At 32.8% G+C, this 27,065-nt stretch overlaps 1 protein-coding gene across 1 annotated transcript; it reads right to left on the bottom strand.

Annotated features, from left to right (window-relative positions):
• LOC140440031 (juvenile hormone esterase-like) lies at positions 1-26,209 on the bottom strand. The gene is made up of 8 exons (XM_072530272.1): positions 25,958-26,209; positions 25,743-25,868; positions 22,702-23,041; positions 19,024-19,220; positions 15,425-15,602; positions 10,682-10,845; positions 10,389-10,521; positions 1-374 (listed from the first exon to the last, which is right to left on the bottom strand). The coding sequence occupies exons 1-8, from the start codon at positions 26,174-26,176 to the stop codon at positions 58-60; spliced, it is 1,674 nt and encodes a 557-aa protein (XP_072386373.1). The 5' UTR covers positions 26,177-26,209; the 3' UTR covers positions 1-57.
• Positions 26,210-27,065: the final 856 nt, after the last annotated feature.

The following is a 27,065-nucleotide window of genomic DNA, read 5'->3' as shown; positions in this document are numbered from 1 at the left end:
TTTTCATTTTAACCATATTTATTTTTGTAAAAGTATAAGTTTACAAACGCTTAGATATCAATAAGTTGAATACGGGGGATAGCCATACTCTTGGTACATATTATTCCAAAACTTTATTTTTGATGAGTTAGGAAGTCCAACAACCTTTAAACTTTTGTTGATCTCCAGGTACTTGAGTCTATCAGCTGTGCTAACTTTGGAATTAGCTGGCCAGGTTACATTCTGTAGCAAGGAATCTTTTGAGGGAGTGGGATTGCCTTGTTTGATAAAGTTAGTCCAGAGTTTAACTGTGCGCGAACGTGTTAGATAATCTGCTTCACTGCCTTTGTGACCGAAGTCAAAAAGATAGCCCAGATCTTCGGTGTGGCCAACACCTACAAAACATTAAAATATATGCAAAATAAATCTTTTAGAAACGTTTTTTGTAACTTGGATTTATATGGGACAGTCTATGAATCAGAAAAATAATGCTTTGCCAGTCTCTTTATATGAAATTTGTTTAATATCTGCTTGTTTTTGTGATTTCAACGTACTCGCCTTACATTAGAAATACACAGGCATCTACAAATTCAAACGCACAGACCAGCATAGTGTGGTTTTTGCTACCATAGTATTAGCTTATAAAGACACTATCTACCTATCTATGCACACAAAAACGGTTTATCAGTACATGTATGCGAAATATGTATGTTTAATGTCAGCAGGTTATCACGACGCGCGACGGTAGAAACAAGGGTATCAAGCGTTCTGCTGACTTTTAAGTAAGTTAGAATTTGCTGATAGGTACCTGCGCATAATGATAATAGATACGTATCTTGAAATTGGAAATTTTAAGTAAATGGAACAAATCAAGAATTACCAATAAAGTACTAAAAGTGATATCACTTTTAGTGAATCACAGGAAAAATAAAACCGCAGACAATTAGTGACAGAATGTTAAATTATCTCGAATATCAAATGTGTCAAACGGCTGGATTAATGTCAAAATACTTATGTCAATAGGAGGTGAAAGGATAGTGAAAAATGTAGACAAACTAAGACACAGTACAATATACCGAGAGCTACAGAAGAAAATGCAAAGTGCAAAGGAAAATTATTTGAATGTTAAATGTGGTGAAATAGAAAAACTACAGTAATTACACGACGATGTATTAAAGAAATTACCTACAACAAAATGCAACAGACTAATAGACGGCAATGGGCAAATAATAGTAGATACAAAGACAAAACTTTGACAAAAAGAAAATAAATAAATAAGTAATAGCTTTATTACCCAACAGTTTCCCATTTCTAGGGTAAAAATTTAAGATACATTTTTAATTAGTATATAATCTTTAGTAGGTGATACAAAAATATCAAGTAAAAAAAATAAAAAAATAAGAAAAAAGTAAGCAGGTGAAAAACAAAATAAAGAGTGTTATTTGACACAACAAATATATTGAGTTATTACAGCTAAGTTTGATACAGTAGAACGTTTATCTATAAAGCCATGTTGATAAGGTGATATCCATCCCCTAACAGAAGGGTAAATACGATTATATAGAGTTACTTCGAAAACCTTTGAAAAATTGGATAACAAAGATACCGGTCTGTAATTGGATACATCAGATTTCGTTCCGTTTTTGAATACAGGGCATATTTTTGCATTTTTCCATAATTCGGGATAAGTTCCCGTTTTTATTGATAAGTTAAAAATTTTTTGAAGTGGCTTTACAAATACCCGAGAACAATCTTTCACTAAAAATGCTGGAATATTATCCGGTCCGGACGTCATTTTATTTTTAATTCTTTTAAATGCTACTAAAATTTCGTTTTCTTGAAATTCGTTAAAATTAATAGTGGGTAAGTAGATATCACTACATTCTTGATTATTAAATACATTGTTGTCGACAGGTAAATAAACTTTTTCAAAAAAAATCTTAAAACCATGGATTATATCGCGAGGATTATTAAATGTATCGCCGTTGTAACACATTTCACCTGGGATTCTAGAAGTTTTATTCTTTGCATGAACATATGCCCAGAAATTATTAGATTCATTAGAAATACTATTCTGAATTTTTTCAAGATAAACATTATATTGAGTTTGAATCATTCGTTTAATTATTTTTCGCAACCTTTTAAATTCATGCATATAAAGTATATTACCTGTTTTCTTATAATTTGTGATATTTTTTGATTTCAACTTTATCATAATTATTTCGGCATTGTACCATGTAGGATATTGACGTTTATAATTTCTGTATATTGTAATTTCTGGTACACACATATCAAATAATTCATATATCTTAGCATAAAATAATTTTAGGACTGTATTTACATCATCAGACATATCTAAAAAATTCCAGTCGCAATTAAGAAATTCTGAGTACAGTAAAGGAAAATTTGCTTTTTTAAAATTATATCTTTTAGTTTTAGAATGAGCCATAAAACTGGTTTCCTTTTTCTGAAAATCATTAATATTTATCATTAATGCTGGATGATGTAAATCTTCTTGAACAAGTGGTGCATTATCGCGACTTACATGACATGTATCTGATGATATAACTAAGTCTAACAATCGATTTAAATTATTTCCCACCTGATTATACTGATTTAAATTAAACAAACACATGAAGTCTAGCACTGCCGATGTCTTCACATCAGACCTATTTTGATCAATATACTTTGGAATGTTAAGGTCGCCCAGGAGAATAACAGTGTCATTAAATAATTCAAGTTGCTCTAACATTTCAAAACAATATTCAAAATCATTCAACTTTAATTTGTCAGGAATATATAATACCTCCACCAGTCGATTTATTAACTACATCGAACTTTCGATCTTTTCTAAAAACCTGATAGTCATCATTAAACAATTCCGAACTAATAACAACATAGTTGAGCCAAGTCTCAGTTAGAGCAATGACATCAAATTCACATTCACTAACACTAGAGTAAAAATCAATTACTTTGGAATTCAAACCACGCACATTCTGATAGTAAACCTGAAGATCTTGGCTTGTAAAACTGTTGGGACCTATCTGTTTATAGGTACAATTTTTGGGATGTAATCCAAGTATTTAATTCTAAATTGGCTGTAGATACCAGTTTTTAGAACCTTGGATTGTCTGATTAATGCTGAGACGTCATTTTCATCTTTAAGTGTAATCTTGATCAGACGATTTTTACCTAGTGCTGGTTGTCCAAGCCTAAATATTTTGAGTTCATTGACATTCACGCTAGTATTCATACTTTGACTTATTGTTTGGACTTCCTGTGTATCATTATCATTGCGACTATTGGGAGGGAGCTGAGTATTTTGCTCAGGTACACCAAATAAAATAACATTGCGTTTGCGTTTTCTACGCTCATTTATTTCCTGAATGACTTCTTCCATAACCAACATGGTTGAAGAATTCTTCATTGATTGGTTTTCATTTTTAAGTGCTTGAATATCAGTTTGTAAAGTTAAAATTAATGCTTTTAGATCTTTTATTTGGTTTCCAACCTGCCTACAACTCATGCAGGACCAATCGAATCCTTTATCATTATCATTAAACAATTCCAGTTCTACATTACTAACATTCACACAGGTATGTCTAAAAATTCTATTGCAAACGGAACATTTTATCATTAAATTCGATTTATACGATTTACTACAGCAGGAACAAATCATATTCGAAGTCGAAGGCATGATAAAAACCGTTGAAGATACGCCTATGTATTTATATAGTAATTAAGAATTCTCGTTGTTGTTATTATTATCTTAAGTGGTGTTATAATTGTAGGTGCAGTCACACTATTATCCTAATACGCTGATCAGCTTAAGTCACTAACTTCCTAATGTCCTAATCAGCTTAAGATGGAATACTGGTAGTTCTGTTATGACATTGTGAAGACACACTCAACTTCTAATACGGTGATTGGCTTGGGTCACTAATTACCTTATATGGTCACGGGTTGTTCGGTGATGACACATAAACACAGCGGAACGAGAGATAATAATTTGGTGTGATTTAATTATGACCATTGTGAACGAGTTTGATTTAATTTAATAAAATAGCTATATTTACGTAAATACGTGTTTTAACTATTTTAATAGACGATACTATTTTAATAGACGATATCAGAAGTGTGTTAAAGAACCTACGGTAGAATTTAGTGAACTGTTTTTAATGTTAAGTGATTGAAAGTGTCCAAAATGCCGAAAAGGAAAAAGTCCAAGCGAAATAGTAGTTCCAGTAGTGAAACCACAACAATTTCGTCTACCGATTCTTCGCCGAGAAGGTAGTCAAGGTATACAAAAACGAAAAGAACACGTAGAATGAAGTAAGTGTACTTAAAGGTTTTTACTAGTCGATATGGAAGAGAAATTTTAATAAATCATACACGTAAAATGTATTAAAGACACTTATCACCTTTTTACTGAATATGGTTTGCAGTAGTAGAAATATATTGTTGTCCGGCATAATAATATATGTGGGCTTACTTTGTTTTACATGCAACAGAACTTTAATTTTATGGAAGTAAGTAGCGATATATTGTTTTATTTGAAAACGAAAAGTTGATTAGGTGTAACTTATTTGTTTATTACACAAATTATCTGCTGAATGGTAAGTCGTATCATTTATTTGGTTTTACCTGTATGTAGAGCGGAAAAAGCTGAGAATTTTGGTATACTTAACTCAATATTTTAAAATTTGTCATTTACCTGGTTTTCGCAGTATACCGACGATATTTCAAGCGATTTCTAAGCTTAAAAGTACCTCTAAAACATGGTACGCTAGTTTTATTGAAAATGAAGTTGCATGGTCTCAATTTTCTTGGGCACAATGGAGATCAGTGTTAGAAAATACTTTTCAAAGTACACGAAATACTTATGATCTTTTTATGGACGTAGCCCATCATAAACCAACAGAGGGTTCTTCATTATATGAATTTTATTTTGAACATTTAGCAAAAATTAATAAACTTAAAGTAAATTTTTCCAAGTCAGATGAGATTTCTTTAATAATTGGTGCTATTAGAGACGAACATATTAAATCTGCTATTGAAGTTGCTCAAATCAAAGATGTCAATTTATTGGCAGTTTATTTAAGAAATAAGCTTTATCACAAAAGTCCAGAAAAATTGCCTGATTTAACAAATCCAATTGTTTTTCCAAATCAAAATTTGTACATAATAACAAATTTGTTAATAACAAATTTAACAAGAATAAACCTTGTATGTGCTGTGGAATTCAGGGTCATTTAAAAAAAGATTGTCACCACAGAAACCAAATATGCAGGTTTTTTTTTTAAAATTAAAGGTCATATTGAACAATACTGTTTTAAAAAGAACAAAGAATGTCAAGAGACAAAAGTAAATAAAACGAACAAAAATTTAGAAAAAAATAAATCTGTTAAACAAATACAGTTTGATTCTTCCGAAAATAAATTTAATAAAATTATTTTCTTAAATGAACACCCATACTGCATTCATTGATTTTGGCAGCGATTGTTCGCTAATTTCAAAAGAATTGGCAGATAAGTTTAAATTAGAAACAAAATCGTTAACTAAAGATGTAAAACTTTCTGGATTTTTGGGAAATTCTTTATCAGTTGAATATTATGTATTTGCTAAAATAAAAATCGATTTTGTAGAATTAAATATTATGTTATATGTCATGGATAAAGATTGGGTTAATGACCTTCTAATAGGAAGAAATTTTACAGAAGATGTAAATATTATGTACTATAGGATAGATAATAGTTTAACATTTAAATATAAGAGAGACTTAGATAAAGAAATAAGTACCGGAAATATATCTAAACACGAGAAAATGATGTTGGAAAATATTTTGCTAAATCACGAGGACTGTTTTTATATAAATTTGAAAGCTCTAAAAAAAAATCGCATTCTGTTGTTATGAGAATCGATATTACAAGTTCAGATGTAGTTAAGTTTCGTCCCTACAGAACACCTGCAGCTGACAAAGAAATTTTACAAAAAACAGTACAAGAATTATTGGATGCAAATATTATTCGAAAGAGTAATTCATCGTTCGCAAGCCTTTTCTTATTGATAAAAAAAAGATGTAAATTGGACATGGACATAAGAAGAAACAAAAATTGTTAAAGAAATAAAGAAAGTTATAGTCTCAGAACCAATTTTAACAATATTTAATCCGAAACATGACATAATAGTTTACACGGATGCAAGTAGAGAAGGATTTGGAGGCATAATAACTCAAATTGTTGATGGTCGTGAAAAGTCAATTGCCTATTTTAGCAAGCAAACCACAAAAGAAGAAAAGAAATATCATTCTCTTGAATTAGAGCTTTTGGCTATTGTCAAAACCCTAGAAAGGTATAGATAATATTTAGCAGGAAGATCTTTTACTGTAATAACAGACTGCAATTCCGTTAAAAATGCATTAGTAAAACAAACAATAATCCCAAGAACAGCAAGATGGGTTTTGTGTTTACAAAATTTTTGTTTTGAAATAAAACATAAATCAGGAGTACAACTACAACATGTAGATGCCTTAAGTAGGAACTTTGAAAGAACTGAAGCAGGGGAAAGTCTTGAAATTAAAGTGATGCTCATCAAAGAAGACGACTATCTAAGAGAAGCACAGGATACAGATACGGAAATAAATAAAAAAAGATTATTCTTTTGTCAGGAGATCAGGAAAATCATAAGGATACTTTCAAGAAATATGATTTAAGAGGAAACAAAGTTTATAAAATAGCGGAATATGGTAGAAGATGGTATGTGCCTAAAGATTGTCGTTGGCAAATTGTCAAAATGAATCATGACGATATTGGACATTTTGCGTTGGATAAAACAATTAAAAGAATAAAAGAACGGTATTGGTTCCCACGAATGCGAAGATTTATTAAGAAATACATTTCGGCTTGTCTTGCCTGTTTATACCATAAATAACCGGGAGAAAAAAAGCCTGGCTATCTACATTCCATTCCAAAATATGCTAGACCGTTTCATACACTCCATGCCGATCATTTAGGGCCATTTGTGTTAACGAAATCTCAAAATAAATACATCTTGGTTTTGATTGATGCCTTTTCTAAATTTGTGTTTGTTGAAGCTGTCCCAGATACATCAAGTAAACATGTTATTCGTGCTTTAGAAGAAATTTTTAAAATATTTGGTAACACCAAACGAATGATATCAGATGCAGGATCAGCTTTTGTTTCAAAAGAATTTTTGAATTATATGGCAGAGAGAGGAATTAGAGTGTTTACAACTGCAGTAGGAATGGCAAGAGGCAACGGCCAAGGAGAAAGGGCAAATAAAACATTACTGGATACCATGGCCACAATGGGTGCAAAGTTTGAGTCCGATATGTGGGATAAGAATTTAAAAAACATTCAACAAGGAATAAACGAGACAAAACACCGAATAACTAAATCTTCTCCCAGTGAAGTGTTTTTCGGGTACAAATTAAGAGTTGATGGAGACAAATACATAGATGATAATGATATGGACATTATTGATGTAATGTTATTGAGAAAGGATGTAGCTAAACGATTAGAAGAAAACAGAATCAAACAGAATAACGAATTTAATAAAAAAAGATGCTCTCCAGTGAAATATGCTGTTGGTGACCTGGTATTGACAAAAGTTACAAGTTTTCCAGCAAACAATGAAAGTAAGAAGCTTTTAGAAAAGTATAGAGGGCCATTCAGGATTGTTGAGGTTCTACCAAATGATAGATATCGTGTAACAAAAGATGTACATTCATCAAGAAAAAGGCGTCCTTATGAAGGAGTTGTTGGTGGAGAAAACATCAAGAGATTTAAGATTCAAAGATCTTAAAATTATTCAGGTTAGTTACATGATAGTGTAGTCATTTTGTAGAATGACATAAAGATATTCTATTGTTTAAAAGGAATTTGTTTGAATAGCTGGAACTAAAAAAAAAATATATTTTAATTGTCATTCTGAAAAATGACAACAAAGTGTTTCAATGATCTGAATGGGTTTATTTGAGTAATTCTGACTATTTGAAGCAAATTTATTTTATTCGCCATTATGCAAAATGACAAATAAATGTTGTTATAGTGTTCTGAATGGATTTTCAGTTCGTCATTCTGAAAAATGACAAATAAATGTTTTAATGTTCTGAATGGATTTTCAGTTCGTCATTCTGCAAAATGACAAATAAATGTTTTAATGTTCTGAATGGATTTTCAGTTCGTCATTCTGCAAAATGACAAATAAATGTTGTTATAGTGTTCTGAATGGATTTTCAGTTCGTCATTCTGAAAAATGACAAATAAATGTTTTAATGTTCTGAATGGATTTTCAGTTCGTCATTCTGCAAAATGACAAATAAATGTTTTAATGTTCTGAATGGATTTTCAGTTCGTCATTCTGCAAAATGACAAATAAATGTTCTAATGTTCTGAATGGATTTTCAGTTCGTCATTCTGAAAAATGACAAATAAATGTTCTAATGTTCTGAATGGATTTTCAGTTCGTCATTCTGAAAAATGACAAATAAATGTTATAGTGTTCTGAATGGATTTTCAGTTCGTCATTCTGAAAAATGACCAATAAATGTTTTAATGTTCTGAATGGATTTTCAGTTCGTCATTCTGAAAAATGACAAATAAATGTTCTAATGTTCTGAATGGATTTTCAGTTCGTCATTCTGAAAAATGACAAATAAATGTTTTAATGTTCTGAATGGATATTCAGTTCACCATTCTGCAGAATGACCCCCAAATATTTTAATGTCTTGAATGAGTTTGTTTGAATAGCCGTAGCTATTCGAAACAAATTTATTCACATTGTCATTCTGAAAAATGACAGCCATATGTTTTAATGTTTAAAAATGAGCTTGTATGGATAAGTGTAGCTATCTGAAACTAATTGATTTAGACTATGTCATTCTGCAGAATGATGGAGCCTTTCTATAAATTAGCATTCTTAATAATAAAGAACATATTATTTTTTTTAATAGGTGTTGTACGATCGAGGACGATCGTGACGTCAGGATGGTCGAATGCAGTCACACTATTATCCTAATACGCTGATCAGCTTAAGTCACTAACTTCCTAATGTCCTAATCAGCTTAAGATGGAATACTGGTAGTTCTGTTATGACATTGTGAAGACACACTCAACTTCTAATACGGTGATTGGCTTGGGTCACTAATTACCTTATATGGTCACGGGTTGTTCGGTGATGACACATAAACACAGCGGAACGAGAGATAATAATTTGGTGTGATTTAATTATGACCATTGTGAACGAGTTTGATTTAATTTAATAAAATAGCTATATTTACGTAAATACGTGTTTTAACTATTTTAATAGACGATACTATTTTAATAGACGATATAGGTTAGGACGTATAAATACTAAATATTGACTAAAAATTCTACCAAAAACTACTTTTAGGAAGATAAATTTCTTACTGTTTATGTCCATATATTTAACTGCAAATATTTGTGTGGCTTCACAATCACTTTCACCTCATTACACGAGTTTTTTTAAAAAATGATAACAGTACCTTGAAAACACCTTCGCACTGGTCGGCTTCTAATGACTTAATGTCATTAAAATGGAAGAAAATGGAAGAAATATATAGAACAGCTACCCCAGGATGGAAAATAACGGAAAAACAGAGAGCGGGTTAAAGATAAGAAATAAAGAGGTCATATAAGCACCCACGAATATAAAGAATGGGAAAACTCCGGATCTTACTAGATGCCTGTGAAACTTCTAAAGTTGTTGAACGAAGACAATATATTGAATGACTACCACTTTTATTGTATTTCCAAAGATAAACAACTTCCCTTTAAGTCTTATTCGACATATCCTATGATCAATAGCTTTAAAATCAATTACACTGTGTTTGACCTTGCTGTTTACAATAAATCCGGTACAAAATTCGTGTCGGGTAGGATGTCCACGGTAGTAAATATTGCAATTATTTTTTCCAGGATGCCTGAGCTAGCCCACCTCATTTCTTGTAAAGCAATGATATCTGCTTTGGCTTTATTAATTTCTTGTATGAGCAGAGCCGTAGCTCCAGGGTAATAAAGGCTAATTATTATCTTTATTTCGTTTGCAAGTTCGTCGTAGGTTTCATCAGTTTCCGACCCAACTTTCCAATCGGGTTGGATACCGGATCACCAGTTGGGTTGCTCGATTTACAGGGAACACCAGCATAAAGGTGATAATCGGATTTGAGTAGAAAAGGCTAATTGGAATTAACTGGAATCAACTCCATGTTTTCGCATTCTACCCCTTTGTCCCCAGAATATCGAAAATACTTTATTATTAGCATTTTATAACCATTATGACTGCATGTAGTCGGAGACTGGCAAAGTTATGTCCCATTTAAATACTAAAATAAAATCAATATATAAAAATCTTCGAATTGTACTTACCGCTTGTAGACCTTTCGGTTCGGCCCCATAGAGCTCCTTCGTATCCGAAGTGATAAGCATACACATTGGTGTAAGCTGAGTAAAGCCTAATGGCCTCTTGGATTGGTCTTTCGAATTGCGAGTCAGAAATAAACTAAAAAAGTATAATAAAAAATTCAAATTTACATTAAAAAATTAATATGATTTAACAATTAATTATCAATAATCGATGAAATATATCATGAAACCGTACAATGTCGTACAATATAGTATTTTATAATATAAATTGTATACATATGTATATATTCACTTACCCTCATAAGTCTGGTGGTAGTTATAGCGATTGGAAGAAAGCCAAAATATTGCTTTTTGATATTATTACCCAGCTCTTCCTTATCATATTCATCAGCGTTCAAATCATCAGGAACCAATAGCTTGTTATTCGAATCAAATTTCAATAACCATAGTTTTAGTAGTACTAAAATTAATATTAATATTTAGTTGCAAACTTCATATTGAGAAAAGATTATAGCATAATACTCCAGTTGTCAGAGTCGAAAATGCCACTGAACCTTCAAAAATCATAAAAAACAAGCTAAATTTTGCCAAGCGTATTTATTTTTTAACCACAAAAAAGATGCAAAAAAATTTAGCACTTTTATCACCGTGTTTCCCCCTAAAACCCCCTGTTAGGGGAGTAAAAACGCAAAAAAATCGATTAAGCTACCAAGAATCGGTAGGCTGTAGAAAAAAAGTTTTAAATAAAAAATGTAGCAGAGGTAATTTTAAACAAAAATGCTTATTAGCACTTTTTGTGTAGAATGAGCCGTTCTCTCAGAAACAACTCTTAAAGTGATCGTCGATTTTAAATGTCAGTTACGCGCACGAAATCTATGTGTAATAAAATTTATATTAGCTCGATGGTAAAAATGTGATAACTTTTGCTTCAAGTGTCCTATCGACAAAAATCAAGATGCGTTTTAAAGATAAAGATAAACTTGGATTTTATAAAGGTGTTAAATAAACGTGAGAAGATCAGCCACAGACAAGCAAGGGTGGAGGCAAAAAATAAAAGAGGCCAAGGCTCAATTTGGGCTATAGTGCCGTAGAAGAAGAAGAAGAAGAAAAAAAAGAAGTTAAATAAACGTGGCGCGATTTTTTAAATTTTTTATGATTCTCATGGAAACACGAGATGCTCTGGGAACACGAGGTGCACTGTTTGCAGTAAGTGTTCTTTCGCAGAGATGCTTAGATATAAATCAGGAAGTATATGCCTGTTTCATTGATTTTGAGAAGGCATTTGACAGAGTGCAGCATAATCGGCTTAAAGATTTTATTAAATGAAAACATAGACAGTAGAGACATTAGAATCATATGTAACCTCTATTGGAACCAAACAGCAAAAGTGAAAGTTGAAAATGAACTGACCGAGAATATCCAGATTCGCCGTGGGGTCCGCCAAGGGTGTATTTTATCACACTTGTTATTCAATTTATACAGTGAAGCCACCTCAGAATTAGCGCTTGCCGAGGTCAGTGAGGGCCTTATAATAAACGGTGAGCCACTTAATAACATAAGATATGCTGACGACACCGCCCTTCTGGCAGGAACACTAGAAGAACTGCAACACCTTGCTGAACAACTAAATATATATTGCAACGATTATGGACTAAAAATAAATGTGAAAAAAAACCAAGTTCATGGTATTTACAAAAGCACAAAACTTCAAAGTTAAGCTAGTACTAGATAATACAGAAATTGAACAAATATCTTCGTACAAATACCTTGGAGCATGGATCACAGAAGATATTGCTCAGACAAAAGAAATAAGATGCCGCATTGAAAATGCACGGTCAACTTTTAATAGAATGAGAAAACTTTTATAATAATCGCGATATCAATATATCGCTCCGAATAAGAATGCTTCGACGTTATATTTTCTTTACCCTTTTGGGGTTAAAACTTGGACACTTAAAAAATCCAACATTAAAAACCTAGAAACATTCGAAATGTGGTGTTACCGACGTATTTTGAAAATATCATGGATGGATCGCAAAACAAACGAACAAGTTCTCGAACAACTAGGAAAACAATGCGAAGTTTTAAAATCCATAAAAATCACGGATTTGGAATACATGGGGCACATCATGAGAGGTGAAAAATACGAACTACTAAGGAATATAATGCAGGGTAAAATCAAAGGCAGAAGAAGCGTAGGTAGACGTAAAATCTCGTGGCTACGCAATCTCCGTGAATTGTTTGGATGCAGTTCAATTAAACTATTCAGGCGCGTAACCAACAAAATTTTAATTGCCAGAATGAGTTCCAATCTCCGATAGGAGCGGAATAAAGTCTACAATTTAATGAATACTGCAAAAGCGCCACAAACCAGAGGAATAATGCAGAATTAGGAAGAATTTAAATAACAAAAGTTATTAAAATAGACAAAAGTAAAGCATAATATGATGCTGAGAAGAGAACAGCAAAATAAATGTGTGAGCAAAAAAGTAAAGAACTGGAAAAAGCAAAGAAGTAAAAAACTTTCAATTCAGAGAGATTAAACAGAAAAACTAAACCAATGGACAAAGTATCGTGAATACTTACTAGCCCACGTGAAACAAATAGTCATATAAACACAAGGACAACACACAAGAACAAAACGAAGAGTAAATATAAGATCAGACAGTAGAGACAATAAAATAAGTAAGAGATACATTAAAACAATAAAAACACAGAAGAAAGAGGAAAACCAGTATAAATATTGAAAGAAAAATTAGGAAAACTAAAGATATGGGCCACCCAAATTAATAAACAATTAGGATGCATGAAGTAAGATGATTGGGCCACGTGTTACAAATGCCAAAGAAATAAAGCAAGTGAGAAATTGCTTTCATGGACACAAGAACGGAACCAACACAAATTGATAACGAGGAAGCTCTAATAATATTAAAATCTGAAGTCCAACATGTTATAAACAACTCAAAACCTGACAGAGCCCCTGAGCGAGATGAAGTTTATATCGAGCTGATTAAATTTATAGACGAAGACAATTTAAGTGCAATAACTATACTCTTTAACAACATATACAAATCCGGTGAGATACCTACAGAATGGCTGCTATCGACATTTGTTCCGCTACCAAAAACCGAGAACTTCAAACACTGTAATGTCTATAGATTAATCAGCTTAATGTCACACTTATTAAAAACATTTTTAAAGATTATACATGCAAGAATATTCAGAAAGTATGAAGCGGATATAAGTAATAGACAGTTTGGTTTTTGTAACGGCTTCGGAACAGTGGAAGCTCTGTATAGTTTGTCTGTATTTCACAACTCTTACCCAAAAATGTCGAGACCAACAAAAAGAACTTTTCGTTGCGTTTATAGACTATAAGAAAGTTTTCGACAAAGTTAAACATAACATTCGCATGGAATGTCTAAAGTGAAAAGGACTTGACAAAAATGACATTAACAAGAAAGTGAGAAGTGAGAAATCGCACGAATGCGCAACAGATAAGTAGAGGAGTGAGACAGGGCTGTGTATTTTCACCATTACTATTTAATATATATTCCGAAGAGTTATTTACGCAAGCCCTTGAAAACCGTACAGACGGGATCAAAATAAATGGTGAAAATATAAATAACATCCGTTATGCTGACAATACAGTCACTATCGCTGAATGTGAGATAGACCTGCAGACGTTACTAAACACAATTTGTGATACTGGAGAACAGTTTGGTTTAACAATAAACATAAAGAAAACAAAAACCATGGTTATCAGTAAGAGGGGCAAAGTCATTACAAGGATTCAGATAAAAAATGAAGATATTGAGCAAGTGGACAAAATGAAATACTTAGGAGTCTGGATTACAGAAGATTTGAATCCGAAATCAGAAATTAGCTCAAGAATAGAGCAATCAAAAGGAGCCTTTTTGAAAATGAGGAAATTTCTGAGTAACCAAAGACTCAATCTGCAAATCCGATATCGGATGGTAAAATGTTATATCCATTCTATTCTTCTTTATGGGGTCGAAGCCTGGAGTGTTAATGTTGACTTATTGAGAAAACTGGAAGCTTTTGAGATGAGGCTTTTTAGGAGAATTTTGAAGATACCATGGACCGATCATATTACGAACGAAATGGTGTTGCACAGAATGGGAAGAGACAGAGAACTTTTGGCCACCATTAAAAGGCGAAAGACAGCATATTTGGGGCACACGCTTAGAAATGATAAGTACCAGTTGTTGCAGCTGATTATGGAGGGTAAAATCGAAGGAAAAAGGGGTCCTGGTAGACGACAAATATCCTGGCTGAAAAACATTCGCGACTGGACCGGGTTAAACTCACAGACGCTCTTAAGAAAATCAGAAGATAGAGACGAATTTGCAATGGTTATAGCCAACCTTAGCCAATATAGCCAATTAATTAAGATATAATGCCAATGCTCACTATTGAGTATTAAAGCCAAACGCCAAAAGCCATTGTTTGTATCTTAACCTGGTAAACCCAGACGAGAAAAAGCTAAGTCCCTAAAGTCTAATGTCATTCGTACTGAAGACTCTAGAAAAACTGCTCAATAGGCATATTAGAAATGGCGTATTCGTTAAAAATTCGATACATCAGGAACCAGTATACGTACCGAGCAGGATTATTCACTAAAACAGCATTAGTCCATCTCTTACAGTGGGCGGAGATTATTCTGGAAAACGAAGAGGTGATGTTGGGTTTATTTTTCGATTTATAAGGAGCATTCGACAACACCTCGTACGAAGTAATCATAAGGAGGCGATTTGTCCAAAATTAATAGACGAAACAAGCTGCAGACTCTACATTTTGCTACCTTTAGTAGTTATGTCTTTATTCTGTAAGATAAATAGTATGTTGTTATTCTTACAAATTATTTTAACTTTCCATCGCGTGCTAATAGGCTGTTTCCCTATTTTTACTTTGTCCCTTCCAACTAGGCCTAAACATGTAGTGTAAATATAAAATAGGCTTTTAGAGACAAAAGCTCAAATACTCATGTACAACAATACAATTATTAAAAAACTTACGTGGCAAGTCGTCAAAATATCCTTCCAATGATGTGTAACCTGCCAAAATAGGCACATGGTGGAATTTGCCTTCCTTTAAAAGTTGGTGCGAATTTCCAGTTATAACTGCTCCTGAATGATTAGGTTCTTTGACTGGCGTAAATACTAAACCTTGTACAGGATTTGAAGCCATTACTTTCTAAAAGTATTAAACATCCGTATAATTCCATATTGTAACATTCAAGTTTTTTCTTATTACTAACAAAACAGAACATTCAAATTAACATAGTAAATATGTATGTTAACCAGATATTCATAAATTCGTAAACCTATGTGCTAACCATCTACATATATGAAGCCAAAAATCATAACTCAGAAAGGGTAAATCAGATTTCAACCTGGTTGGGACGTAAGTCAACTAAACTATTAATGATAATTCATTGCATGCGATGCATCAAAATAATATTTGAAGAAAAATGAAGTAACGACATAGTAGCTAATAATTTAAACCATAAAAACAAAAAAGCGGAGGGTTCAGGAGATTGCAGTTATCGATTTAAATCTGTTTCTTAATATACAGTTTTATTTTAAATAGAGAAACATAAAAATGGATTTCTGCCTTTGCTTTTTTTAATTTATTTACACTGCAACCACAAGGGTTATTAGTGACCTAAAAAATAATATAACACAGGTAAAGTTATTAGAAAAAATTACAATAATTGATACAGTCCTGAGTCTTTAAGATAACTTATTGTATTTTTTAATGTTCATGTTTTTCCTAAGGCTTCCTTTATATTATTTGGGATAGTGTGCTTCCCTCTTGCTGCTTCATATGTTTTGCACCGAGTTAGTATATGCTCCACGGAGAGTGTTACTTGACAATTGTCACACATTGGCGGCACAGTCCGCGCAAAGAGGCGTTTATGTGTCAAATCACTGTGTCCCAGCCGCAAACGCGCTATTCTCACTTGATCATGTCTATTCGCTGTGGGTTGGAGCCACAGTTTCACTAATTGATCGTTTTCCTTGAGTTTACTTTGCGATGCACTCCACTCATTCCGCCACGCACTCAACACTTTATATTTTATTTCTTACTTGAAGTCACCAGAAGAAACTTCATTAATAAGAATGGAGTCCTGGCTAAAGGATGCTAAGCGGGCTAGTTCATTTACTTCTTCATTTCCTTGTATACCTGAATGTGATGGAACAAACATGAAGTCAACAGTGATGTTATTATTCTTTAGAGGAATTATTTACCGATGAGTCGGAATCTTCTTCAGACAATGAAGTTTTCACTACAGAGAGTAAACCTATGTGTTTGCAAAGTTTTCGTATTAATTTGGTGCTTTTGGTTTTCATTAATTTCTCGATGTAGTATGGATGTAATTCCGTTAGAAACTTTATGAGTGCATGAGAGTCGTCTAAGTACAATTTTGTTACGCTGATTATGTCTTTTGATCCTTGTATATTTTCGAATAGATCCACTACTTGATCGAAGCTTAACGATTGCTTTTCCATTTCTACATATTCTCTAACTGGTTCTAGTAATGTTTGGAGATTTGGTATCTCATCTCTTAAGTTTTTGTCATCAGTTTTGGTTTTTTCTTTAATTGAAGCTTAGGTCTTTCAAAGTTTTCTTCGGAGGGTGGCGTGATTGTATCTTCTAGGGTTCTTTTTCCGGTTGCTTTGTTCGATATGTGTATTTTTATTTGGATGTAAGTATTGACTTGTTTCGGGTGAGATTGATTTATGTTTTTGGGTATTAGAGGATGACTCAGACGATGTAGGTGTTGCGATTGTAGTGTTAACTGAAGAAGTGGTCAAATGTATATTTTGTAGTGAGCATTGTTGAGTTTGGTTTATTGATAAATTTGGGATTGCTACTGTTTGTAATGTGGTTTAAGAAGACGTAGTAAGTGTGAAGGGAGTGATATTTGATATTGTGGTAGTATTTTGTAGATTATCTTATTGAGTATGATTTATTGATGAATTTTGTCTTATTTCTGTTTGCATTGCACTATCATTGTGAGAATGGTTAGAAGGTGAAATATTTGGACAATTAGCTACTTAGTGTCCAGTTAATTTGCATTTGAAACATGTTTCGTTTTGGACTATAAATATGCGGTATGATGTTTGTTCCAATTCGATGATAAAAGATTCAGGTAGTGCAAAGTTGTCTGGAAAAGGTGAAACGAAAATTTGTCTTCGGAAGCTTAGAATATGACTGAAAGCAGGATTGGTTGCTCCTATCCGTAGGTATGATATGTCTGAGAGGATTTAAACCTAGTTTTATTAATTCGTCCATTATTAAGTTAGAAGGTATGCTTGGACATGCATTAGATAGAATTAAGCGGACCGATGGAGTTATTAATCTTCCCGCTTCTAGTATATTTCCATTTACTATTATCTTCTTTGTTTCTGCTATGAATTTACCTAGTAGATTTTATAGATGATATATATATATATATATATATATATATATATATATATATATATATATATATATATATATATATATATATATATATATATATATTTATATATATGCATATTCTACCGTTTGATATACGGGATGCGAAAATTATATTTTTTGGTTCTATGTATATGCTGACCCAATCCTTCAAGATAGCCATTAATTGTACAATTCTCTAGAGTGTTAAAAAATCGCTTGATCTCTGTTTGGGATTAATATACTACGTGGTTGACTAACTGCTTTTAAGTATGATGCATTTTGTGGTAGCTGACTGGAAGATGACAACTTTTAAATGGATTTAAAATCCGACTGAAACCGGTGCTGTTTTACAGCTTTCGCTGTGATACCAGTTCCTGGAAATTGGATAATACTTATAACTAATTGCAGTGATTTACTTATATATCTAAATTAAAATAGATGAAAAAACTATGTTTTATCTACTCACGATTCCAATATTCAGTATACAAATTACTTTCACGTAGTTTTTTACTTAATTACTTTTAAATTTACTTCAATAATTACTATTTAACTAGCACCATAAATGAGTGCCTAAAACACGTCTTTTTCACTGACTGGTCAAGCATCGACCCCTGCCTTTGTTTTGCTATTAATTAATTTCTTTTATTCATCCCGTCTTGCGACGGACCTCCAGATTTAGTATTTTTGCATATTTGGGAGCCAACTTAAGTGAAAATTGGAAGCATTCTAAAGAAATCTAGTGAAAAATTAACACAAAAGTATTATAACAGAAACACTTTTTACAGAATGAAAACCATTCTTTGTATCTTCTTAATGCACTCAAAACACTTTATAAGTGGGAAAATAATATTAAATAAGTACTAAATTTCTTTAAACACTAGAAAAACTTTTGACCCCAGGCACATTTGCCTAGTTGAGAAGTAACGATTTTTGTAATTTCTAAAGAAGAGAAAGATGATTTGGGTAGAAACAATCCAAAAAACACTTATGTCTAAAAAATATACGAGAATAGTTCAAAACCAATAAATCAACTATTTGAGTTAGTAATGTCACAACTTTGATCATTTATGACCTTTGTAACAATGTTTTATTCTGCCAGATTTGTTTATTTATTGAGTATCATTTATGCTGTATCTAAACAGATTTCAAAGACTTTAAAAACTCTTACATCGCTCATCTTTTTATTTGCAACTTCTTGTAATTCTGCAACGTCAAGTTTTTTCAAACCAGCTAAAATAGTGGAAGAAGATTGGGTATTAATTTGAAATTCTTCTGCCAGTTCCTCAGTAACTTCTGGAAGGCCATTCGCCAACGACCATGGGCTTAAAGATGACCCTGAATTTAAAATGGCTCTGCTAAAAAGGCCTAAAATAATAAAATAATAAATCTAATGGATAAAAGAGAACAAATTACAGAAAACATAAATGACAATAAAATTATTTCATGATAAAACTAGTAATTTATTATTATTTTCACTATGCTATCATGTAACACGGAAAACACAGGCAGCAATCCGCGGTTTTCTTTCTTGTCAAAATGATCAGTCCAACCCCCCAAACTCTCAGAGCAGTTGATCTACTTCATCAGCGGCTATTATGACTTCATGCTGTATAATAATATGTAAAAACGGTATACACAACAAAAATTCAAGGGCAACTTTGGGTGCGGTTCATATTAGGTACTCCTGAAATACCAACGCATATCAGCCGCTGGAGATGATTTCGTTATTACTCGGGATTAGTCTGAGATCACACGTCAGCGTAAATCACTGTAGTTCCTAACATTGATAGAAAAATCCAAATATTTTGCCGTTTTGCATACCCAAAAGGCTGCAGCGTTCTTCTTGACCTTTTTAGATTAAGAGATTTTTCCACGACAGTTTAAAATACAGGATTACTTCTAAATACTTCACTGACTTTAAAATATGGACATGTTTCCCATACATGATAAGATTTCTAATATATAAATTATTTTATCAGAAATAATCTTCACTTGACAATGGCAAATGTGACCTTCTGAAACATCGCCAAAACAATGGTTTTTTTTTCAAAAACCCAAGTTATTCAACGCATTGGTAAACCCGGAAAACCATATAAATCACATATAGCTTCAGCGAAGATCTCAAATCTTATATATATAATCCCGATTAAAGTATACCGAATAAGGTATCCCGAAAAAAGTACTTGATTCCTAGTGGCGGGATACTGTAACGTTCCGTCACATAGTAAATCAGTAAAAATAATATAATTTAAAAAAATATATAAATAGTAATTTATGAGTACTAAGAGTAAGGCTCAAAAAGAAAGAAAGACTCAAAATGATAAACAAGAAACAACCAAAGAAATGGACAAAACCAACTAACATTCAGGAGTTCGAAAAATATATTGGTAATTCATTGAAAGATACAACAACAGCAGACATCAATATATTGAACAAACAAATAGTCAACACAATGCAACAGGCTCAAACTAAATATTGTCCGACAAGCAAAAAAGATGAAAAACTGAGTCAACCCACGAAAACCCTTATAGAACTAAGACGACAAATGAAAGGAGATAACACTACAAGCAAAGAAGCGATAAATCAAATAAATAAAACGATCACAAAGGCAATAAGAAAAGACATAAGAAACTACAATGTAGAAAAAACAAAACAGGCAATAGAGAAAAATAAGAACATGAAAGTTTTGAAGAGGAGCGTACAAAAGGGGATAATAGAAATTAACAAACTGAGAAACAGCACTGAAGAAGAAACAACTAACAGAGATGAAATATTAAGAATAGTCGAAGAGTTCTACACAGAGTTATATAGATCAAGAAAAAAAGATAACAATACGGAACCTCCAATTACACTAAAAACTGGGGTATTAAACCAAGGGTCAGGTTTAATGCCCGATATAACAAAATCAGAAATCAAAGAAGCTCTGAAGAAAATGAAAAATAATCGAACCCCGGGTGAAGATAGAATAGTATCAGAAGCACTAAAAATTGGAGGGGATGTATTACTTGAAAAAATTAAACAACTTTTCAATATCTGCCTTCACAGCGCCAATATTCCAACAGACTGGAACAACGCTACTATGATTCTATTACACAAAGCAGGAGACAAAGCAAATTTAGAGAATTACAGACCGATTAGCCTCCTCAGCCATAAATATAAGTTGTTTACGCGAATACTAGTTAAGAGAATGGAAAGAAAATTAGAGACTTATCAACCAAGGGAACAGGCAGGATTCCGAAAAAGTTACGGAACAAATGACCATCTACAAAGTATAAAAACCCTAATAGAGAAAGCAGTGGAATACAATAAACCTCTAGTTCTAATATTTATCGATTTTCACAAAGCCTTTGACACAGTTGAGCTAAGCAAAATATTACAGGCGCTTAAAGAATGCAGGCTAGATTATAGATATACTAAATTATTATACAAAATATACCTGCAGGCAACAACCACTGTCAGATTACATACTAACAGTAATCGCATAAAAATAGAACGGGGGGTTAGACAAGGAGACCCAATGTCACCTAAACTTTTTAATACGGTGCTAGAACATGCTTTTAAGAATTTGGATTGGATGACAAAGGGAATAAAAATAGATGGAGAATATCTAAACAACTTACGTTTCGCCGATGATATACTTATAATAGCTGAAGATCTAGGAATGGCAAGAGAGATGGTACAGGAACTCGTTGTGGCTACAGAAAGTGTAGGTTTAAATATAAATATCTCGAAAACAAAAATCATGACCAATTTGGTACCCAACCAGAACATCAGTATTGGTGGAAAAGAAATAGAACTCGTAGATAGATATAAATACCTGGGACATGAAATTATGATTGGCAGGGATAACCAGACTCATGAACTGAAGAGAAGAATCGGCCTTGGGTGGGCAGCATTTGGAAAACTGAGAGAAACTTTTAAAAGTGAGCTGCCCACATGCCTAAAGAGAACGGTATTTGATCAGTGCGTCCTCCCAGTCTTGACGTACGGAGCAGAAACACTTACCTTAACAAAAGCAGCAGCTACCAAACTGAGAGTCACGCAGAGAAGAATGGAGCGGTCCATGTTAGGAATAACTCTGCGAGACAGAATAACCAACGAAGACATCAGGAGAAGAACCGGAGTGACTGACATCATCGAGAAGATAGCCAGACTAAAATGGAGATGGGCAGGACACATAGCCAGAATGACAGATGGGCGATGGACAAAGAGGTTATTGGAATGGAGGCCAAGGGAAGACAAGAGAAGCGTCGGTCGACCACCTACAAGATGGACTGACGATTTAAGAAGACTCGATAAAAACTGGATGAGAGCGGCGCAAGATAGACGGGGTTTCAAACATGAGGATGAGGTCTATGTTCAGCAGTGGACTCTTGAGGCTGGATGATGATGATGATGAAGAGTAAGGCAACTCATATTACCAACCCAAGTACCGGAAAGTCTTTAAGTGGGTAGAATATGGCATGCCCAACTCGACTTCGCTCTGATACGCTTCTTCGGTTATATTCACTTTCGATCAAGACTTAAAAACTAGCAACATTGGTGGCAGTGTCCAATTACTGGATACAAAAGTTTTAAGAATCTTTATTGTCTTTTACGAGAAATCGTTTATGTTGTAGAAGAAAGTTTTATTTGGATATTTAAAAGGGGAAGAAATAGTAATTGATAATAATTATAATAAACAAAACACATATTTGAAAGTTTGAGACTCATACATTGCATAACGTGAGTCGAAACACAGTGGAAAATTACGACTACTATTAAAACATTATTCAAAAATATTTATAATATATTAATTTTATATATTATAGATTATAACAAACTATATGTTGAGATAAACTCTTACCCTTGGTTTGTGGAGCCTGTAACAAGTAAGCAACCGAAGCTGCTCCAGCACTTTGTCCCCAAATAGTTATTTTTTCTGGATCACCTCCAAAGTTTTTAATATTTTTCTTGATCCATTGAAGAGCTAATACTTGATCCTTGATACCGTTGTTTCCTGGTGCTACAGTATCTCCGAGTGACATAAAACCCAAAAAGCCTACTCTGTAGTGGACGGCTACTACGATAACATCTTCATAGAGAAGAAAGTCTGGACTGTGATCGTCAAAATCGGCAGATCCTCCAAAGAAAGCTCCTCCGTATATCCATACCACTACTGGCAGATTGAGATTGCTATCGGGTTTCTAGTTAAAAATATAAATATAAAGGATATTTATTCAACCGATTTTTGTATATGTGGGATGAAATCGAAAAAATATTTCAATTTTTAAAACATATTTTCAGACAATATTTTAGGTAATATTTACAATATCAAGTAAAATAAATTTTCCAAAGGTATTTAAAATAGTTACACTCTTTCAAATTATCAATTATACAATATTTAAATGATAATGTTCTCAATGTTTGTAACTTGGAAATAGTCCTAGGTTCCGAATGCCCCATTTTATCGATAGTTTTTTTGATTTTCTAAATGTCGAATAATACTGTATTTCATAAAAAAATTGTAATAAAAATACAATTGAATTTGAATACTTTTGTTATTTTAATAAAACAAGAAACGACTTAGGCCTAATTCGTAAAAAAATAAAAAAAAATTCATTTGGTGAATTCACCAAAATTTCAATTACTCGCATTGACTATTTTCTTTCAAACAAAGCACTGAGAAACAAAGTAAGTAATGACGAAATTAGAACGAGTAATTACTATACAAGATATATACAATGGACAAAAAACAGGAAAGTATAATGGAATCAATATATAGAGAGCAGTCAGAACAGACATCCGTAACCCTAATAACAAGATACCGATCGCCAATTAAAAGAAGGACAACGGGAAGCACAAGAAAAATATGGGCAGAGAGTATTAATAGAGCCTAAATCGGCGTTTATACAAGCTTATACCTATAAAATATGATAATACTTAACAAATAAATACAAAAGATGTGTAAGGAAGACCAAAACAGACATATTAATAAAGTTAAATATTTATGTAGAGAAATTAAATGAAGTCAAAGCACCAATTATAATGAGTGACGGAGAAACAATTATAAATATCAATAAGTGCTGGAGTATGAAAACAATAATCCGAACAATTGTTACATGATACTGACGCAACCGTGAATAATAATCCAGATTCTAGTCAGAACGACATGGAATCTTCAAAGAATGGTGCAAGTCAATTTAGTGCTGATTTTAAAATGATCAAGAAGTTTAACTACCTCTAATCGCTTATAAAAAATAAAGAAGACTGTGAGGAAGAATCACCATGGTAATAGCAGATAGTTTAGAGGGACTCCAGAGGCTAATGGACAGAATAAACGAGTACAGTCAACAGTACGGACTAAACATTAATACCCACAAAACCAAACAAATGATTGTCAGCAAGGAGAATATAAATGGGGCTCATCTATACATTAATGGGACGCAGATAGAGCGAGTAAAACAGTATTGCTACCTGGGAACTATTATAAACGAACAGTGGAGCAATGTACAGGAAATAAAGTGCCGCATAGGAAAGGCAAGAACGGTCTTTAACAAAATGAGCGCCATCTTCAAAAGTCACAACATATCCCTGGATACAAAAATGAGACATTTGAGATGCTATGTTTTCTCTGTGTTGTTGTACGGGGCGGAGGCATGGACGCTTACAGACACCACTATTAAAAAACTTGAAGCATTTGAGATGTGGCTTTATAGAAGAATGCTGAGAATATCATGGACAGCAAGGATCACGAACAACAAAGTTCTAGAAAAAATGAAGAAGGAACCAGAGATTGTGTTTACGATCAAACGCATAAAATTGCAATATCTGGGACACGTTATGAGAAATCAGCACCGTTACTCCCTGCTGCAGTCTATATTGCAAGGTAAAGTCAAAGGTAAGCGAGGACCCGGTAGAAGGAGAATATCATGGCTGCGGAATTTAAGAACATGGTTTAAGAAAACCTCAACGGAGCTGTTTCGAGCCGCAGCAAGCAAGGTCATGATTGCCAATATGATTTCCAACATCCGAAACGGATAGGAACCAGAAGAAGAAGTGAGGAAGAAATAAAACATAAATTGGTAATAATTTGTAACGCAATTCCGTGAACCAATCACCGGACAAATAATTCAATTTCAAATGAGTAAACGTCAGCAGACGGCCCTCCAGCAAAGTCTATCTCCAACAATTAAGATACTTTGAACATGTTATGAGAACAGACACAAAAAACATGAAAAGACTTATTATTTATGGAAAGATAGAAGTCTTAACATCATGAGGAAGATCCCCAACAAGATGGATCGACCAAATTACAGGAATATACAAAAGACCTATGCATGAGTTAAAAGAAATGACCAGAGACACAGATCTTTAGAGACAGACAATAAGCGACATCACGATAACCACTTCACTCCCCCGAGGGACCAGGAATAAAGAGATAGATTACCACATTGGATCTGAGACATGGACGCCAATCGAAGAAAAATAAACATATTCGACATTTGAGTCCAAAGCACAATGTTGCTAATATCTATAATTGGTCTTAGAGGGCAAACTCAGCAAAAAAGGCAAACATTAATGGCAAACGATCGCGAGGAAGGTCTTCCACACACTAGGTGGATCAGGTTTGAGGAGGTATTGGCCATATTTTACACGAATATTTCCTAATAGCTCAAGGCATAAGATTTAAAACAAAGATACGAGAAATCAAGGCATACTGACATTATAATCTTATGAGATATAACAGACAAAAGAAGAAAAAATACCTATTAAAATGAAATAAAAAAGAACATTTTTTGTTTTATAACATTATCTTTAATTCCAGTAAGACTGAATTTAAAAATTAAATTTTTCGTGTGAAGAAACTTTGTAAATTAGTATAAAATCAAAAAATAGAGAACTTACATTGCTGGTGTAGATTTTTAAGGTTAAGCAATCCTCAGAACCTTGAGCAGGTGATCCTTGGATACAAATGTTAGGCTTTGCTCTTACATCTAATATTCCTGACCAATTTACCTTTGGTACTGGTGCCTAAAAAGTTTATGTATAAGTGTTTACAAGTTGTTAACAATAATCTCAGAGATTTTATTCCTTCCATTAATACTATTAATTAAACTCACCTCAAATCTCAATTCTCCTACCGGAGGTTCGGCATAAGGAATGCTTCTGAACCAGTAAAGTTGTTCATTTTTGTCAGCGTGTGACCGGCGTCCGAAACTACCCCTAACTAATCCATTTGTGGTTTCAACTACTACGCTATCATCATCTAAGTATTCAGGCAACACTGCGCAATAGATAACTCCCAACAGGAGCGTTCCAATTACACAAATTTTCATCATTGTGTATCCGCACTGATTTTAATGAGTTTGAAATAAGTTATATAGTATTTTTTTAAGTGTTTTATCTCCCTTTAAGATAATAAACACAGGTGATGATCGAAAGGTTTAAACAAATTATGATTTTTGGTATCTTTTTAATTAAGTAAATAAACAATATATAAAAATGATAATAACTAATAATTAAGGCGATAACGAATCACATTCTTTAAAATTTCATTCATATTAAGTAAAAGTACAAAAATATGTTTACGTTATATGCTAAGATCTTGTTAGTTTTTGTTTTATTTATCTAGATTATTGAAGGATTCATCTACAATATATATATATATATATATATATATATATATATATATATATATATATATATATATATATATATATATATATATATATATATATATATATATATATAATCTGTTTAGAAATATAATGCTAAGCCGCAGGGTAAGTAGTTCCGCAATCAAATCACAGATGGCAGTACAGGAACCGTATCATTATATTGCACAGTGGTGTTTCTGTGAAATATTTTATGCAGATAATGACAAGCCATTTTCTAATATGGCCGCCGCCTACTCGCCCCTGACAACCTGTGACGATAAAAACGGTATTTTTGGATGGAAATAGTGATCCACAATTAGATGATAGTGATCAGGATCCAAATTATGATCCAGATTCAACGGTAAGCGTATTTTTTTTGAAGTGTGGCTTATCATATTCTACCTTTTAAATATTTTAATAACTATGTATTTTACGACATTTTCCGATTTTATTGTGCGAATTTGTAAAAATATTAAGAATGGCAACAATCATTATTATAATAATTTATTATTATTATTATTATGATTTTTACTTATGTTTGTAGTAAATTTTTCTTTGTTAACCTTATCGT

This window comes from Diabrotica undecimpunctata, chromosome 4 (genome assembly GCF_040954645.1).
Source record: "Diabrotica undecimpunctata isolate CICGRU chromosome 4, icDiaUnde3, whole genome shotgun sequence".
NCBI classification, from domain to species: Eukaryota; Metazoa; Arthropoda; class Insecta; order Coleoptera; family Chrysomelidae; genus Diabrotica; species Diabrotica undecimpunctata.
The sequence above is the reverse complement of the archived record's forward strand: the minus strand, read 5'-3'. Positions and strand labels throughout refer to the sequence as shown.